The sequence below is a fragment of the Rhinatrema bivittatum genome, chromosome 6 (assembly GCF_901001135.1).
Source record: "Rhinatrema bivittatum chromosome 6, aRhiBiv1.1, whole genome shotgun sequence".
NCBI lineage: Eukaryota > Metazoa > Chordata > Amphibia > Gymnophiona > Rhinatrematidae > Rhinatrema > Rhinatrema bivittatum.
In genome coordinates, this window is record NC_042620.1 from 174343730 (window position 1) to 174361701 (window position 17972).

The 17972-nt window shown below is 43.0% G+C and overlaps 1 protein-coding gene across 5 annotated transcripts in view; it reads right to left on the reverse strand.

Annotated features, from left to right (window-relative positions):
- The window catches only part of FAM207A (family with sequence similarity 207 member A), a 325370-nt gene extending 308207 nt beyond the window's left edge, over positions 1-17163 (reverse strand). For 2 of the 5 annotated variants that reach the window (XM_029606166.1, XM_029606162.1), the window contains exons 1-2: positions 16907-17160; positions 12573-12681 (exon numbers count right to left, since the gene is read on the reverse strand). In XM_029606166.1, the coding sequence (XP_029462026.1) occupies positions 12573-12681; positions 16907-17083 (286 nt within the window). In that variant the 5' untranslated portion in view covers positions 17084-17160. Of the gene's footprint in view, positions 1-12572; positions 12682-16906 lie in introns of all 5 variants that reach the window. The other 3 variants (XM_029606161.1, XM_029606165.1, XM_029606164.1) reach the window with 3 other exon arrangements.
- Between the last annotated feature and the right edge of the window lie 809 nt (positions 17164-17972).

The following is a 17972-nucleotide window of genomic DNA, read 5'->3' on the forward strand; positions in this document are numbered from 1 at the left end:
AAAGTTAAAAGTAAAAAAGATAGAAAAAAAAATTTGAAATAGGCCCGCAGCTCGAAAACCAGACGCTCAATTTTGCCGGAGTCCGGTTTCCAAACCCTTGGCTGTCAGCGGGCTCGAGTACCGACGTCAGCAAAATTGAGCGTCAGCTGTCAAACTCGCTGACAGCCGCCACTCCTGTCAAAAAAGAGGCGCTAGGGATGCGCTAGTGTCCCTAGCGCCTCTTTTTACCACTGGCCCTAATTTTATTAAATTAAAATACTGTATCGCGCGCACAGGAGAGTGGCCTGTGCGCGCGCCGGGAGAGCGGGCGCTCGCCCACTCTCCCATGATTTTACTGTATCGGCCCGTGTGTTAGGTGCTTCAGTTTGCACTTTTTCCCAGGAAGGTACTTTAGTACCAGTCTTTTGATCTCCCATTTGGTAAAATTTATCAATTGTTTAACTTATTATCATCTCATTGGTATGAGTACTAGTCTTTAGCATTTGATCTTCCCAGGTGATAAGAAATACCAAATGCCTTAGTCTGATTTCCCCAGAGATACCAAATGTTCCTCGGGGCCAGGAAGTCTCAGGAATGAGGGAACAAATGATAATAGTGTCAGGCCTTTCTACAATCCTTGCATGCAAATCACATGCATTATATTGATTTATACTTATCAATCATTGGAGTCTGTTCTGATCCATAGCTGTCTATTTGCAGTACAAAGTCTTCTAGCTAGCTTGCCTATAATTATCTTTCCACACTGGTGGGCCAGTTGGGCCATTCATGTTGTTGGTCGCAGCTGCCCCATGCCCCAATACCAGCCCCTCAACATTTCTCTAACAGGAGCCTCCCCCCCAAGGCTCTCTGCTCACTTCTATGTTTTTCCCACGGCAACAGCTGCAGCTCCATGGGCCTGGTCTCCACATCCTCTCCTCGCCAACAATGGCTGGACACACTCCCGCTGTCGCCTCCCCTCAAACTTGTCCTGTCTGTCATGAGGCAGCTAGCAGACCTCCCGCAGATGCCTCACTGGTGCCTGAAGGCCTCCCACTGCTCTCTACCATGCTGGCCCCCCACATGCTCAGGTCAGCATAAAAAAATCTTCCCTCCAATCACACCCATTGGGGCCTTTCAGCTGTCTCTTCCCACACCATGGGACATCACCAGGAGACTCAATTGGCAGCCCTTCCTAGATCCCCCTCCCCAACCACCAATATAAATTAAAAAAAATAAAATTTTAACTTTATTTAGAAATAAGGGGAGAAGATTGAGAGCATGAAAGCGTACGAGTGTACAAGTGTGCGATTTTGTATGCAAGTGCAAGAGCGTGTGTATAAGAATAAACATGTGAATTTATATATGATAGAGAAGATAATTTGTGCACATCCCCCACCCCTAACAAAAGGAGACTATTTTGAGTAGCTACCACTGCCGCAAGGTTCAGGTGCACGTTTGTATACACAACCTTGCAATTTTCAAAAAAGGGAATCTACCCAATCGTGCAGGCAGCTGGCAAATTGGAGGGCAAACAGCAAATGTATATTGGAAAACCCAAATTATATGCACTATGTTTACTCCCCCTACCTAAGCACACCCTCTTATTTTTTGCTTGTTTATTTTATCATCCACTCATCTAAATGGTTCTGGGCAAAGTACAGGTTATAACAATGAATACAAACAAAAAGCAAGAGCACAAATCATAAATACATGTAACACAAGAACAAGACATATGAAAACCAAACTTTATATATACTCTGATTCAGCAGCAAGTAAAACTGTAAGAAAGCCCTCACACACTTTTAGAAACTCGGGGGGAGAGAGGAGAGAGAACCACCACCAACCAGGCCAATGTGAATTATCCACAAAACGTACAAGTGCTGAGACCAGTCATTTGTTTCATAAACATTTTCATCTCTTACATTTGATGTTCCATCAATATAAAGTAGCTGCAGTATGCTCCCTTCTTTACTTTCCACTCAATAAGTCAAAGGCAAGCAATTCCACCTTCAGAAGTAGCTTTAGGTATGTCTGGTAAAGTGCTAGGAGTCCCTGCATGGGTGATGGACGATGCATAAAAACCACTAACAGAACCCAACTTTTACAAAGCTAAGTTTGTGAGTCCTGGCCTGCCTCCAAACTCATGGTGGGAGTATTTTGCAGACAGGCAGTGTTAGGTAGGTGCCGCCTTTGTTCTTGCAGTATATGTATGTGAGTCAGCCAACCCAATCACACAGCAGCACAGCTGCAGTGCCTACAACAGCAGAATGGAAAGCTGCTTAGGCCCAACACTCTCATCACCACCAGCACGACAAGTTCAGGAGGGAGCATTGCTGAATCAGCATTATGGATACACAACTCCACCGGGGGGAAAGAGATGTATATATTAGCAATAAGCCCAAGGCGACACAGCTCTTTCCTTTTCCTGCCTCCCCCCCCACCTTCATATGTGAGAGAAGTAAAAGAGAAGTCCGTGCTATCAAAAATAGGGAGCCTACAAGAACAGAGGAGAAAAGCCGTTACCTGCAGAGCTTCCCCTGCTGTCTGAACGCTGTGCAGGTGATTCCACTGCAATCTATTGGCCCTAAAACATCAGTTCAACTCTCTCCAAAAAAAAAAAAAAAAAAGTCTTAAAAACCTGCCAATGATGAGCAAGAGGCGCTGGGGACAGAGTTGGGCTCCTCAATTTGGGTCAAGGAATGAAGTCAGAAATTCTTGTTTAACACAGACTTAAAACTTTCAGCTTTTCAGTTTCTTACTGTCACTATTTTTTTTTCTCTCTCTCTCTCAGAGGGCATCACATATGGAAGCTGCTGTACTGATTCTAGGGAACAACTGGATTTTTTGCAGTTTAGTATGCCTTGTATTACACCCATTTAAGAATTATTAAAAAATCATGTGCTTGAGCTTTTAAGATGACATGCAATAGCTCTTCAGAACAAGCGGGGGAAAAAACAAGGGGCGGGGAGGAGTGTTGGCTGTATAGCCTGGATAAATCACAATGGAGGATAACATCGGAACGGCTGAAATATTCCACTTCCCATGCCCAAGTCCCTTAAACATCCATTAATTCTCTATTTGATCTGTACAAAGACCCCCATCAAGGGAAGCTCTATGAGCAGCTTGATAGTTGGTAGCACAATACACATTCAATAGCACTATGATGCCAGAACAGGGAATAATTGCTCAAGCCGAACCATTTTCTTACATAAGAGGAATCAATGCTAGCCTAAGGGCTACTATGGAAGTGATTCACTGTCATTTCTGGCATCACTGGCTCAGGAAGAAAAAAGTGCTAGGACAATAAAGCAGACAGTAAATCAATAAAACCCAAGGGACAGTGTAATCAGAAGACTGTTGGTGAAAGGAAAAATAGCATTCGCAATTCACGTCAAAAGTTGAACATTACAAAGTTTAGTGGCAACACTTAGAATAAACTGAAAATAACGAAAAACAGCACCGTTTTCAAATCTCCCCTGCAAAGCCTCTCTTTACCCATCATATGCAGCCTCCACAATTTTCCTAGTACATCCTTTTCCTGTTCTTATAGGCCATATAAATATCAGTCGCTGTCACAGAGACGCGCAGCTCTCTACATAGCCACCAAGTACTGCTCTTATACTGGGCATCAGGGGAGTCCCCAGCCTGTCACTCCACCAGGGAGTTTTATCAGCCCTGCCCTCTCCAGCAGCAAGTACAGGAACTCACGGCAGAAAACTAACAACATTTTTAACCCGACCATGAAGACCACAAGCCAACCTTCATTTTCCATTTAGTCACGGAAAACAAGTTTTAAATATTTTGTGAACTTAAAACTTCTTGATACATTCTTGGATACAGGGTCATCACCAGGGTCATCACCAGGGTCATCACCAGGGTCATCACCAACTCAAGGAAAGCTGATCACATTACCCCAATACTCAAAGAACTCCACTGGCTCCCCATCGCATCCCGAATTCTCTTCAAAATTCTAACCATAGTGCACAAGTCCATCCACTCGCACAATTCCAATTGGTTGGATGAACCCTTTCGTCCTATACGCACTGAACGACCCACTCGCACTGTCAACAAAGGCACCCTCTCCATTCCCCCTTTGAAAAAAGCCCACCTCTCCTCTACTAGGGACCGTGCACTATCCATTGCAGGCCCTAAACAATGGAACGCCCTCCCTACCACTCTCAGGCTAGAGCCATGTTACGCCAAGTTCAGAAAAAAACTTAAAACATGGCTCTTCCGACAAGCCTACCCTGATTAAGTACACCGACTTCTGCAAGTATCTTGCCTACGCCTTGTATATTCCTGTAAATAGTCCGTTGCAGTTTTTATTTATTGCTTTAATTCCTCCACCTCCTGCTCTTTGTATACTCCTCCTTGTTCGCCCTCCCTGTTCATTGTAATTTCTACCTTTAAAGTTACATTGTAAACCGGTATGATGTATGCATACTAATACCGGTATATAAAAGTTTTTAAATAAATAAATAAATTCTTCCCCCACAAAGTCACGCCACCTGCACAACTGTGTCCTAGCTTGGAGCAATCCTCCCCTCTAGTGGGTTGAGACAGTATATCAACGTCCATGAGCATCCAGTTTTTATACAATTGGAAACTGCAGCAAAAATAGGAAGGGATTCTTTTGTAGCTGGAGACAGAAGCCCCAGTTCACATTCTACTGCACCTTCTTCCAGCCAAGCTCACATGCTGGCATACCTTGCCCTGATCAGACAGACCAAAGTGAGGCAGATTCAGGGAGGGAATTCACCTCTGATCAGGTCTTACCTTCCCAGACCTCTTAGAATTTGTTTATATTCCAATTGCCAGTGGAAGAAGTTTTAGAACAGAAGCAGTGGTTTTACAATGCAAATGTTCCTTTACCATCAGTTGCTCTTCTACACATTACCAGGCCTGAAAAGGATAGCTCAAGGAAACTATTTATATATTAAAATGCACTTCTCAATACAGGGAAATAATTTCATATTACAAGCTGTCAGGTGTGGATTACGATACAAATATGAATTAGAACCAAAAAACGTTTGAGGTCATGTGAGACTGCTCAAATTTCAGCATATGGTAAAAAGAAAATGTGGTCTGCTGGCACAATCCTGAAGGCTCTCCTAAGAGAAGTACAAAGCTGTCTCTAGTTATTTCCTCTTAAATATTTGTTAACAAAGTTAAGGCTTGCAGGAAGTTATGCTTTAGGGTAAAGGAAAAATGAGCAAAACATACTGTACACACCTGCTTATCTGAGTTAGGAAGTGCTTACGTTAATAAAACACTCAAAGTTAACAGATGTTTGCACTCAGTTAAAATTGTGTTTAGAGTTGACAAAAAGGGGTTGAATTTCCCAAGATGACTTCATAAGGGTTACAGATTAAATGCTGTACAGCCATGTCATATCCAAGAATGAGGTAAATTAATGTAAAATGTACTCTCCACTTTAGATCATTTTTAAATGATTGAATTATGAATACAAGCAAAAGATGTGCAAATGAACAGTAGCCAGGATTGAAGCCTTGACAATTGGCACTCCTGCTCACAACTTTCAAACTTGTGCTAATTCAACCCCTTGTGTCTATTACTGTGTGTCCAATATATGTGCAGTTATTTTTCTAGTTAGGGCAAAGCAGCGAGCTTACTAATTTCACCACAGTATACTGGGAGCAGTGATATTTTAGGTAAAAATGTCTTCTCCAATATGGTCTCTCTGAACATTAACACTTCCAGCTCTAGGCGATTTATCTTTCATATATCTGCCAAGAAAGAATGAGAAATTACTACCTACCTGATAATTTTTCTTTAGGATAGACAGATGAATCCAGAATCAATGAATTAAGCACCTCTACCAGTAGATGGAGACTGAGCAAAGCTGATGTCATGGTATATATATACCCTTGCAGTGACATCAACCCACCAGTATTCTCTGCAAAAGCCAACTCTGGACAAACAAAACTTGGTTAACACCAGATAACCATTTCAGTACTCAGCCAACAGGAAACACTGAGCTCAGACAAAGAACATATTAATACTAGTCTAGGAAATGGATTAACACTTTACCAGTAACCTCTGGACCACAGACCAAGCAGCCAAGGGCAGAAAGCTGGATTTGTTTGTCTATCCTAAAGAAAAGGAAAATCAGATAAGCAGTAACTTCTCATTTCTTACCATCTAGACAGATTAATCCAGAATCAGTGGGATGTATCCAAGCTACTCCCAAATAGGGCGGGAGGCTGCCCATGGTTCGATCAAAACCTCACATGCAAAGGCTGCATCCTCCCGGGCCTGCACAACCAGACAATAATACCGGGAAAAGGTGCACGAGGACCACTTCACAGCTTGGCAAAATGTTGACAATAATTTAACCTCTGCTCATGACATTGCCTGAGCCCTAGTGGAATGAGCCTAACCTGACTAGATAATGGCTGCTCAGCATTCATGTACACAGCCATGAGTACCTCCTTAATCCAGCAAGCTATTGTAGTCCACAAAGCTGGCTCGCCCTGTTTACCCTCCACCGTGGAGGACAAACAGGCGATCCATCTTAGAGAGGTTTAGAAACCTCCAGATACCTCACAATATGTCTCTTAACATCCAAGGGTCACAACAACAATATTCCTCCACATCTCTCTCCTTCCAGAGCCGGCACAGAAATTGACTGATTCAAGCGAAAATCCAAGACCACTTTTGGTAAAAATGAAGTAGCAGCATGCAGCTGTATCACCCCTAGAATCATTGACGGAATGTCTCCCAGCAAGACAAGGCCTGTAGCTCATATCCTACATGCAGAACAAATCGCCACAAGAAATAGTTTTCAAGGTCCGTAACGCAAAAAAAGGTTATGCATCGGTCAAAATGTAAGGCCTGCTAAGAAATTCAAAACCAGATTAAGAGTCCACAAGTGTACTAGTAACAGCAAGGGAGAACGAAGATGCTTCACTCCTTTCAAGAAACAAACCACATCTGGATGAGCCAACAAGGGTCCACCATTCACATGATCCCTGAAACAAGCAAGAGCTATCTGTACCTTTAATGAATTAAGGGCCAATCCTTTATTCAAACCATCCTACAAAAATTGGAAAATGAGCGGGATCTGAACCAAACAAGGAAGAACCCCTCGATCTTCACACCAAACCTCAAACACTTGCCATACCTGCATACAGGCTAAGGAGGTGGAGAACTTTCTAGCTCGTAGCAAGGTGGCAGTCACCATAGTAGAATATTCATGTTTCAGCAAGCAAAGCCTCTCAAGGGCCATACCGTAAAACAAAACAACTCAGATCTTCATGAAGCACAAGTTCCTGCCGCAACAGATCCCTGTGTGCTGGAAACTGGAGGGAGGAAGTCTACCAGGAGCCTTCACAGATCTGTATACCATGGTCTCAAGAGCCAGTCTGGTACCACCCCTCTGACTCTTGACTCTACGAACCATTCTGCCCAACAAGGGCCACAGGTGAAAGGCATGCAGCAGCTTGTCCTCCAGCCATTCCTGCATGAGAGCATCGATGCCCAAAGACTTTGGATCTCTCCTGCGACTGAAGTGAGGAACCTTCATATTGTGAAGAGTCACCAGCAGACCCAGAAGTGGCAGACCCCAGCAATCCACTATTAGTTGAAACGCCTCGTCTGACAATTCCCATTCTCCTGGGTCAAGACTCTGCCTGCTGAGAAAGTCTGCTCTTGCGTTATCTTTTCCTGCAATGTGTGGAGCTGAGATTTCCCGAAGATGCACTTCACCCATTCCATAAGCTGGTCTATTTCCTGCAACACTTGCTGGCTCTTGGTTCCTCCCTGCCGATTGATGTAGGCTACAGCCATTGCATTGTCTGACATTATCCAGACTGCTTGACCCTGCAACCTGTCAAATTGCAAGCATGCTAACCAGACCACCTGGGCTTTCAGCCAATTGATGTTTCAGAGAGACTCTTCTGCACTCTAGCGCCCTGCAATGTCAGCGAGCTCCCATTTGTTGTGAGTACTAGCCAGTCCGGTTAACTTAAGGAAACCCCCTTCTTTAGATGATCCACTTTTAACCACCACTGCAGTTAAGGGCAAATTTCCATAGACAGGTTGAGCTGAATTGAATAGTCTTGAGACTGTGGAGACAGCAGATTGTACTGAAGAGGATGCATATGTGCCCTCGCCCACGGCACCACCTCTGGTGACTGGTTTGAGATCCCTGCCCTAGACACTGAGACCCAAGGGGCCCATCCCATCATGTCAGGGTGGTGGTGTTCCATTATATATCAAGAACATACTAAGATTCAGTATGGTTTTTCCATTTGTTTCAAAAATGTTGAAACCTTTTGCTATGACTAAATGAAAAGAAATATCTGCAGAAAGAGCGAGGCAGGGCTGTTTCAGAAATAAAAAAGTTTTAAAGACTGCATGCGTGGCCTTAGGTAGGCCTGTAGTGCTTACAGGAGGCAGTGGAATATTGGACAGGACTCCATTCCAAACCTTTGCCCCCCTCCACCCCTACCATCACCTTTTAGTAGAATTGGCCTAGACCAAGACAAGTAGACGAAGACCTAAGTAGTATTTCAATGTGCTCAGCCTCAAATCATTCTGGTGCAAGCTCAAACTTCCTTGCTTTCATTCTAAAGAGTGGGCTCCCTAGTGCTAAACAAAATTATTTTCTATTTGCAAACATCAAGAAGAGTGTTGCATTTCAAGGAGGAGAAGTGGATAGATGCATGAACAGTGATAAATATCTGTGTCTGAGAGGGGAATAGAGGATTTTTGGGTACATGTGGAAGAAGAGGAAAAGTGTTGTATGGGTGGAGAAAGAATGCACACATGCCTCACTTCATAAAAGCAATAAAAGAGCAAGACAGTGAAGGAGAAGAGTGAATTTCATCAGCACACTAATATCCAGTAGCACCGGCACCAGCCATACAAACAGTGCATGGAACAAATTGTGAATACAGATACAGGAATGTCTTTCAACAGTTTTCAGATTCTAGTTTCAAGACAGCTGTTGAATAAAATTTAGAGGATTTCCATCAAAATGGCAATTTTCATTCTAATAGTGAATCAAGTACTTAGCTACATTCTTGCTAGGTGTTTTTTTTTTTACAGACACAAAAAGAGAACAGTCTTAATGAATATGGCCCTAATGCATGCGCTAAATAGCACAATGCATGCTAATACGCAAATGTCACATTAGTTATGCAAGTGGGAAGAGTTTGGGCAGAGTTCATGGTAATAAACAGCTCCTAACATCAAATACAATAGAGTAAGTCAGGTTTTAACAGCGGAAATAACTACACCTTTTTTTCTGTGCGTTACCAACCAAAAAGATTTTTATTGCACATGCGGGTTGGGGCGAGGGACCAATATGTAAATTTACTATTTTCACCACTGTAAGAGGGGGCACTTAATTACACAGTCATAGGTACGAACAGCCAGGTTGACATCACTGAAGATTTTCTGTCACTTGGAGCAATGAAAGGTAAAAAAGAGGAGTTGATTTGTACAATATACTCTCTACCTAGCTTGATTGAAGCTAGGTAGAGAGTGCAACAAGCTAGGTAGAGAGTACATTGTACAAATCAACTCTTTTTTACCTTTCATCGCTCCAATGACAATCTTCAGTGATGTCAACTTTGCTGCTCGTACCTCTGACTGTATATAAAACTGACCCTCCCCCCAACACCTACCCCGAGTTAGAAGTGCCCCTTCTTACAGTGATATAAATAGTACATTTGCATATTAGTCTCTCTCTCTCTCTGAAACGGCATGTGCAATAAAACCCTTTTTGATCTGTAATGCACCTGCAGTGGGTTAATCAGCATGCGATGCCAAAAAAATAGCATGGGTGCGATAAATGTATCATGCATTGTGGAAATTACCTATGTGATGCGAGAGCAGGGAAATTAGCCTAACTAAGCCCCCCCCCTTTTTTTTTTATTTTATCACTAGTGCGACTTCTGCTATACTTAGACCTTGATTCATCAAAATGCTATAAGTTTGTTAAATGACCAAACATGGATATTTAAACAAAAAAAAAACCCCACATCTCTCAGGTCCATCATGACTGTAGCATAAGTGACCTGATCGACAAGAGATTTACAGAGGGCCAGAGTTGTATCTATCCCAAATGAAGAAACAGCTAATGAGATTTACAACTTACGATACAAAACAAATCACTAGTAAATCAGACCAAGGTCTTTCCAATCATATTTTGAAATGGTTAATCAAAATACTGAGTACGTTACTCAAATGGATGGTAATACAGTACATATGTCAGAAGAACAAACAATATAAACTCATGGCCACTCATTTTGTAACTCTTAGTTCAAAATTATGAAAGGTTGCAGTCTGTGTACACCAACAACATGACAGGGATACATTTCATACAATGTGAGAGCCAAACAGATGACCTCAGGAATCAGAAATGGTAGATTCGTGAGAAACATCCAAAAACATTTCTTCACAGAAAGAGTGGTGAATGCATGGCATGGACTTCTGGTAAAGGTGGAGACAAAAAGAACAACAGAATTCAAAAGGCATGGGAAAAGCACAGAGGATTCCTAGTAGCAAAGAGGTGGCTGTGATCTATGGCATTGTGTGGGGGAAATCCTGGCATATTAGATAGACAATTCAGGCCTATCTGCAATCATAGTCTGTAGCATTGATAGAATAGGGTTGGGAGGTACAATATTGCAAATAATTCAGTCTGTCAAATGCAGAAACAAGGGAAAAGGACAAATGAGGGCAGATAATGGAAACACAAAATAGAGGTACTACATGCCATGGAGTGAGCACTTTAGTACCAGCAAGCTAGAACACTCAGAAACCAAACTTGATCAGAGCCAACAGGTACGACAGTGGCTGGATATTGTCTAGTAGGTCCTGATTCCTAGGAGGACTGGGTATTTGGGCAACAGACTTGTTGGTTTTATTAGCTGAATGGATTATGCAAAGCTTGGTGTTGAGATACGGAAGTTGCCAAATGTTGGATTAAGCATGGATCTTGGATGCTCATTGGCCCAGGATAATAAAGTACTGGGGTAAACTGCAAGAAGCAACAGATGTAACTCCACAGCAGCGGAAGGAGTGCATCAGGCTTCCAAGTAGCTATATGGGTAGCCTACAGGGAGCAGTGATCACAATCCAAACAGCAGTGGTACAGCCAACAGCAGTGGCACAACCAACCGCCATGGAGGGACTATGATTAAAACCCAAACTTCAATGAATATTGGAAGGCTGAATGTTTTGGACAACAGCCTCACTAAACTTTGCTGGCTATGGGGACTACTACAAAGCTTGATAAGACAACAGGAATCCTGGGTGTTAGATTAAGCATTGATCTTGTAAGAATCAAGGATGAAGATTACTTCCAGTGGAGAAGGTGAAAAACTAGTGATTTTAACTAATTTTGGGCATGCTTAGGACAAATATGAAGAATAGTGGTAGGAAGAGGATTGAGAGGATAGAAAGATATGGGGTGAGCAGAGCACATGGGAATTTATATGCTCATCTATCCAAAAGTGGCTCTATAGTCTGAAAGACAAAATTCATCTTCTGTCGCTGGATATTACTGGACTGATTAGACTGACTTTTCTTCAACGCAGCTTTTATATTTCAGCCTGGATTAAATTTGGGAACTATAATCTTATTTTCATTGCGATTCCTGCTGTGGTTTGTTGATTAATGTCCATAATTTTAGAGAAACCAACAATTTAAATTACTTCTGTAGTTTTGTAAAATGAATTAAATAAAGCAGGGGTTTTCAACCCAATCTTCAGGACACACCTAGCCAATCATGTTTTCAGGACCTCCACAATGAATGTGCGTGGGATATCTGCATACAATAGAGGCAGTGCATGCAAATCTCTCATATGCATATTCACTGTAGTTATCTTTAAAACCTAGCTGGCTAGGTGCGTCACAAGGACTGGGTTGAGAACCACTGGAATATAGTACAGTATATTTTGCACAAACACTCAGCACTTTATTAAATTTGCACTAAGAATTGCTATATTATTCATCCAGGGCTTTGTGCAAAAGTCATTAATAAGACTGGAGGAGTAAGTCTTTATTTGGAGGTGCTAGTTTCCAGTTAGATTAAAACTACATACAGAATATATGCTGTAATGTATTAATGTTCTTCAAAGAGCTCTGTTCCAAATATAATTACCCTAGAGCTTAAAATCAGAAATGCCATTTAAATCAGGTGGAGCATCAATTTGTTCTTTTCTATACAGTTTATTTTTAACACAAAATTCTGTACCATATCGCACATCAGACAATTATACCCCATCAAAAGCATTAAGACATGATATCTAAAGAGCAAGTAGGAGAAAGATCTGAATATCTGACAAGATAAATAAGGAAGATTAATTTCTTATTCATCTACTACAGCACAGGTAATGGATATAAAATCCTTCACAAAGTAATGCTGGACTCAATCTCAGTGTCATGGATACAGTCATACAAACTGTACAATCTACCTGGCTGAAACTCACTGTGCAGGAAGAACTTAACAGAAAAACATCCCCTTGTTTTATGCATCCTTTACTAAAATACCACAAAAGTTTGAAGACACGTTCAAATGCAAACAAGAACATGCCCATTCCAGTCACATGGTACCTTACCTTTCTTAGCAGAAATTATGCTTTTGGTGTCTGTATCCAGTTTCTGTACCAAAGCTAGGGGGTCAATCCTTGTTGTAGCAAAAATATCAGAAGACAGTAAAGCCCAGTCCTGTGCCAAAGTAAAAGAGAAAAACATATGATGCTGCACCTAATTAAGTCTAACCTGATATTTGGAAATACAATATTTTGTTTTCATCTGCATTAGCTTCTATGAATATTTAACCCAAAGTATATGCACAGAGCCATCTGAGGAATTACCAAGCATCGTTTTACAAGTTTATCTCAAGTGGTGGTCCAAGAGAGCTCCAGCAACAGGCAGCAATATTGCACAAGGGAAATAAGCCTTATTAAAAGGCTTAAGATATGTAACTTTTTCTACCACCATAATCAGTAGATAGGCTTAAGTAACTGTAGACCGATCACTTACAATGAGATACTGTTAGTCATAATTTTTCACCCTCTTTTCCTTCATTTTTTTTTTGGCCTGCAGATTCCTTCTGTTTCTTTAAGCTTCCAGCTCAAACCTGAACTAACCACTATGGGGGTAGATTTTCTATTTCATAACTCCGCCACCTAGCTCATTCATTCCAGAGACAGCCCTCAGCTCTGAACTCACAAGTCATGGTTCCCTCTGGAATCTGGTACATGTGCACCTTTAGTCCAGCCAGTAAGGGTAGCAGATGAGGTGGTGAGATAGATTTGCATATAACAGGGGTAGTGCATGCAAATCTCTCTCATCCCTATTCATTGTGGATAGCCTGAAGATCAGACTAGCTGGTGTATCCTGAGAACTGAGCTGAGAACCCCTGATTTAGATTAACAGTAACAAGCTGATTAATATTATGGAGAACCTCAAGGTCATCACGAGTCCTTTTGATCCATTCCCAACTGGACTGGTTAAAGGAACGTGCCATGGTCTCAAACATTCTAGTGGCTACCTTTAATGCTTCCCTCCAGAAGAGGCACTTGTTTTCAAGGCCTTGAAAACCTCAGTTCATCCTGCCTTCTCTTTTTTGTTTTTAAAGGGGCCTAAACCCATCCAGATTTTAAAAATGACTGGCCTCTCTCTAATATATCCTTTCACAGCAAATTCATTGAAAAGGAGATTTAAATTTAGTCATCAGATTCTTTGGTAGATATTGATATACTGGATCACTACCAATTGGTGTTTTATATAGGGTACACAACATAATCTTTGTAGCCTTCCTTAATTTTTATTTTGAGCTAATCACAGTAACAGTGTAGGAGTAATCAAAATCTTATTAGTCTTTACTTCAGGCATTGATACTGTTGATTACTATTCTTATGCATTGTCTTAGAGCAGCGCTTCTCAACCAGTGTGTTGCATGCTCCTGGTCTCTCCCACTGCTCTTCCTTCCCTGCTGCTGTTGCCGCCGGGCTAATAGCACGTTCAAGCCCAATGGGAACGGCAGCGGTGTTAAAGGAAGCTGTGGCTCCTGCGGCTGGACTTTTCTTCTTCCTGCGCCTGCCCCAGAACAGGAAGTGATACACAGTGCAGTGTGCAGGAAGGAGAAAGAGCCGTGCCGCGTAGAAAAGTAACGGCAGCAGCAGCATCGGCCCCCGAGCAGTCGAAGCAGCCGGCAATCGGCAAAAGAGACAGCAGTATCCCGCAGACGATGGGATTCTTCTTTCTTGGCCTGCAGGGGCTGAAGGAAGCTGCTGCAGCTACCATTTGTGCCTCGGGGGGGGGGGGGGGGGGGAGGGGAGGAAGTGAGTGAGAGAAAGAAGACAGCCAGCCTGTGTGTGATTGAGAGCATGTGTGTGATTGAGAGGAACTGGCCAGAGAGGTGATGTGTGTATATGTGAGAGACAATATGACTGGAGTGTGTGTGAGAGAGTGGCCAGGGAGGTGACTGGTGTGTGTGTGTATGTGAGAGAAAAAGCATGGAAGTGAGAAATCTGGGTATGTGAGAAAGCATGGGAGTGAGAAGCCTGTATATGTGAGAGTGAGCATGGGAGTGGGAAACCTGTGTATGTGTGCATGCATGAGAGAGAGACTGGTTGGTAAGGTGACTGTGTGAGAGAGAGACTGGTGTGTGTGTGTGTGTGTGTGTAACAGAGAAAGTGATTATGGGAATGAGAAGCCTGTGCACGTGAAGAGTGAGTATGGGAGTGAGAAACCTGGGTGTGTGAGAGACAGATTGGTAGGGAGAAGCCTGTATATCTGAAAGAGAACATGGGAGTGGGAAGCGTGTGTGTGTGTGTGTGTGTGTGTGTGTGTGTGTGTGTGTGTGTGTGTGTGTGTGTGTGTGTGTGTGTGAGATTGAGTGAGTGAGTGAGTGAGAAATTATGGGAATGAGAAGCCTGTGCATGTGAAGAGTGAGCATGGGAGAGAGAAACCTGGGTGTGTGAGAGACAGATTGGTAGGGAGAAGCCTGTATATCTGAAAGAGAACATGGGAGTGGGAAGCCTGTGTGTGTGTATGGCATGAGAGAAACTGTTCAGGAAGGTGGCTGTGTGTGTGTGTCAAAGACTGGGAGATGACTGGTATGTGAGAGACAGAAACTGGTCATGGGGGCATGACTGGTATGGTGTGTGTGAGAAAGACATGGGCACTAAGGAAGAGGTCTATGAGTATAGAGCTTAGCTTCTACTGCTGCTTCTGATGTGTGCTACAGCCTGCATGCAAGAGGAGTAGGAGAGCTGCTGGAGGGGGTAAGTAAAGGTGGCTTTTTAAGGTTTTTTTTCTTGATTGCCTGCCATTTTAATTATTTAATATTATGTGATGTGTCTGCTTTTTTTGAAATATTTTATTAGTGTTTGGAGAATTTTAAATAATTTTTATGAGTTTTTAATTGTTGGATATTATTCTGTTCATAGCTGTTTTGAAATTTATTCTGCTTATTAGTATATTTTTACAATTATTTCTGTGTGGGGATCTATAGCTGCTTGCTAGTTCTGTTTTCCTAATTGGAGGTGTATTGGTGTTTAGGGTCTGATTTAATATTTGTAGTGTTGCCTTTTCATAGATAGGGTTGCTCCTGTTTGAGTGTATTCCATAATACAGGTGTAACTGTGTGGGGATCAGTTTATGTGCATAACTGCAGATCCTGGGAGTATGTTAGGTCGGTTCTGTGTCTGTTACTGAGGTGAGATATTTTACCAGCATATAAGAGTTTGTATCAGTCTTTGCTGTGTTTTCTCAAGAGGCATGCATTGGTGGTAAACTGCTATCTTTTCATAAGTAGGGCTATTGAGCCTGGCAGTAGAAGGAGTTTGAGTTGCTGTTACTGAGAGGACACCAGAACATTTTTTTGTAGGATGAGTTGTATGGGGAATGTTGTAATTCTGCTTTACATCCATTATTGTGAGTCAGGGGGGTTCCCGTGGATGCAAACTGTACTTTTTACATCTAGCCCCTTGACGATCATGGGTTCAGTGTGTCATGCATGTGAACCATCTGTCAGGTGTGTCCCGACAGAAAAAAGGTTGAGAACCACTGTCTTAGAGTATAGTATCCAGGATGTGACCTTGAATTGGTTTAATTTCGTTTCTGATGGCGCCCATAGCATGGTGTGTGTAACCTTTAAATCACTCCTTAACAAGGGGGAAGAAGCTCTGAAAGACTGTCTGGCTTTGTAGAGTCCTTCTCCATCCTTATGCTTTTCCTATGCATCTCTGCTAGCCAAACCCCTTCTTAAAGAGTAATAGGTTAGCATGTACCAATTATTCCTTTCCTGTGGAAGTTTGAGCCTGTATGGAGGACCTCCATCATCATCATCCAACTTATGAGCTCAAAGAGAGTTACAAGGCAAGACCATGGATGCCTGTTAAGGTCATCCTTTACTAACAAATACTCTATACGTCTAGTTTGTAGGTTTTCACTTCCAAACCATGTAAAAAGAAAAAAAAAGTTTAAAAAGAACCCCTCAGCTACAATAACTGTCAAAGCTTTATTCAGTTTTGTTTTTTTTAAATACATCATTTTCTCTCTTAATACTTATATACTTTGGACTCATGCGTGTAATTTTATTATTTTTTTTAAACTTGAACGGAAGTGCTCCGAGAACTCTGGAAATCAGTGCATCTTAACATAGTAACTTCCCACAGCAAACCCTTCCAAAAATAGGCCAAGTAACCCGAACAGTTTGCCACCGATTCGCGGAGGCTCCAAAACCAGCAGCTCCCCGAGGCTGAAGAGTCAGAGGCGGCAACGATGCACAACGCAGAACATCTTTACACATAGAGCTCAGAACACAGGGGAACTGAATTCACTTCCCGGCGAGCCAGCCACTAGGACCAGGAGGAACAACCCCTTCTCCAGCGCTAAGCAGCAGCAGCAAACCACGCCGTCCTCCTCCGACGTCACTCACCTTCCCTCCAACTGGCGCCAGCCATCCGGCGGATCCCGGCAGACACACATCCCCGGCTGAGGCAGCGGCCGCGTCTCCTGCTAGGGCTGCCGCAGTCCCGGTCTCCGTTAGTGCCTCCCTCGGCCGGACTGCAGCCTGGTGCAGCCGTTGCCGGACCCGCTTCATCTTCCCCACCATGGTAGCCACAAATTGAAAATCACGCAAGTGCTCCTCCGACCATTAAGAGCGGTAAGCGGTCCGTTCCCTTCCCGGAAACACCTGCCGCGTTTTAAAGGTTCCGCCTGAGCCCTGCACCGTTATCGGGGGTGGCTGCAGTGGAAGGGAAGAGCATTAAAATAAAATGCTATCACACTTCTCTAGTTGTGTGATAGCATTTTATTTTAATGCTCTCTCTAGTTACTACTGCTACCATTACTATTTACACCTAAACCAAAGAGGAGTGCAAGGGTGACAAGGAAGAACCCGTTCCAGTCGTCCAAAGCACTGCCATGCCACTCTGAAGGTGGGCAGTGGTAGTGATACTTCTTCACCCACTCTCTTATTTCCAGCATCTTTCACACACATGCTATTTCCAATTCTTCCTATGGGCATCTGAATCCAACCTTGCACTTCTGGGATCATGCAGGCCTTCAGCTGCAGCACCTGGTATTTTCTGGTGTTTGCTTAGAGTCTGAGCCATTTACTTATTATCCCAAAGGGTTCCCAGCTATGCTCACTAGCTGTCATGCTTACAAGGGTCTACACATTTCAAGGCATACGTGGGAGCTCTCCAGATTTTCCCAGAGAATTTTCATCTCCAGGGAAATAATAGAAAGCTCTGGGCCTCTCGGTTTACAGCTCCAGCCACTTCCAGTCCTCATTAAAGGGCTAATTTTGAAAGCCCTGCTGGCGGCAATTCTGAGAGATGTGGCTGTTATGAACCTGGAAGTGGACCCTTAGTCCGAGGAAGGGTAAGGGCTACTTCAGAGAAAGTGAACCCTCGTAGACCCCTCTCGTCAGAAGGCGAGGCCTGTTACTGCAGAAGTTGAAGAGATGCTTCGCCACTGGAAGTCCTTGGTCCCCCCAG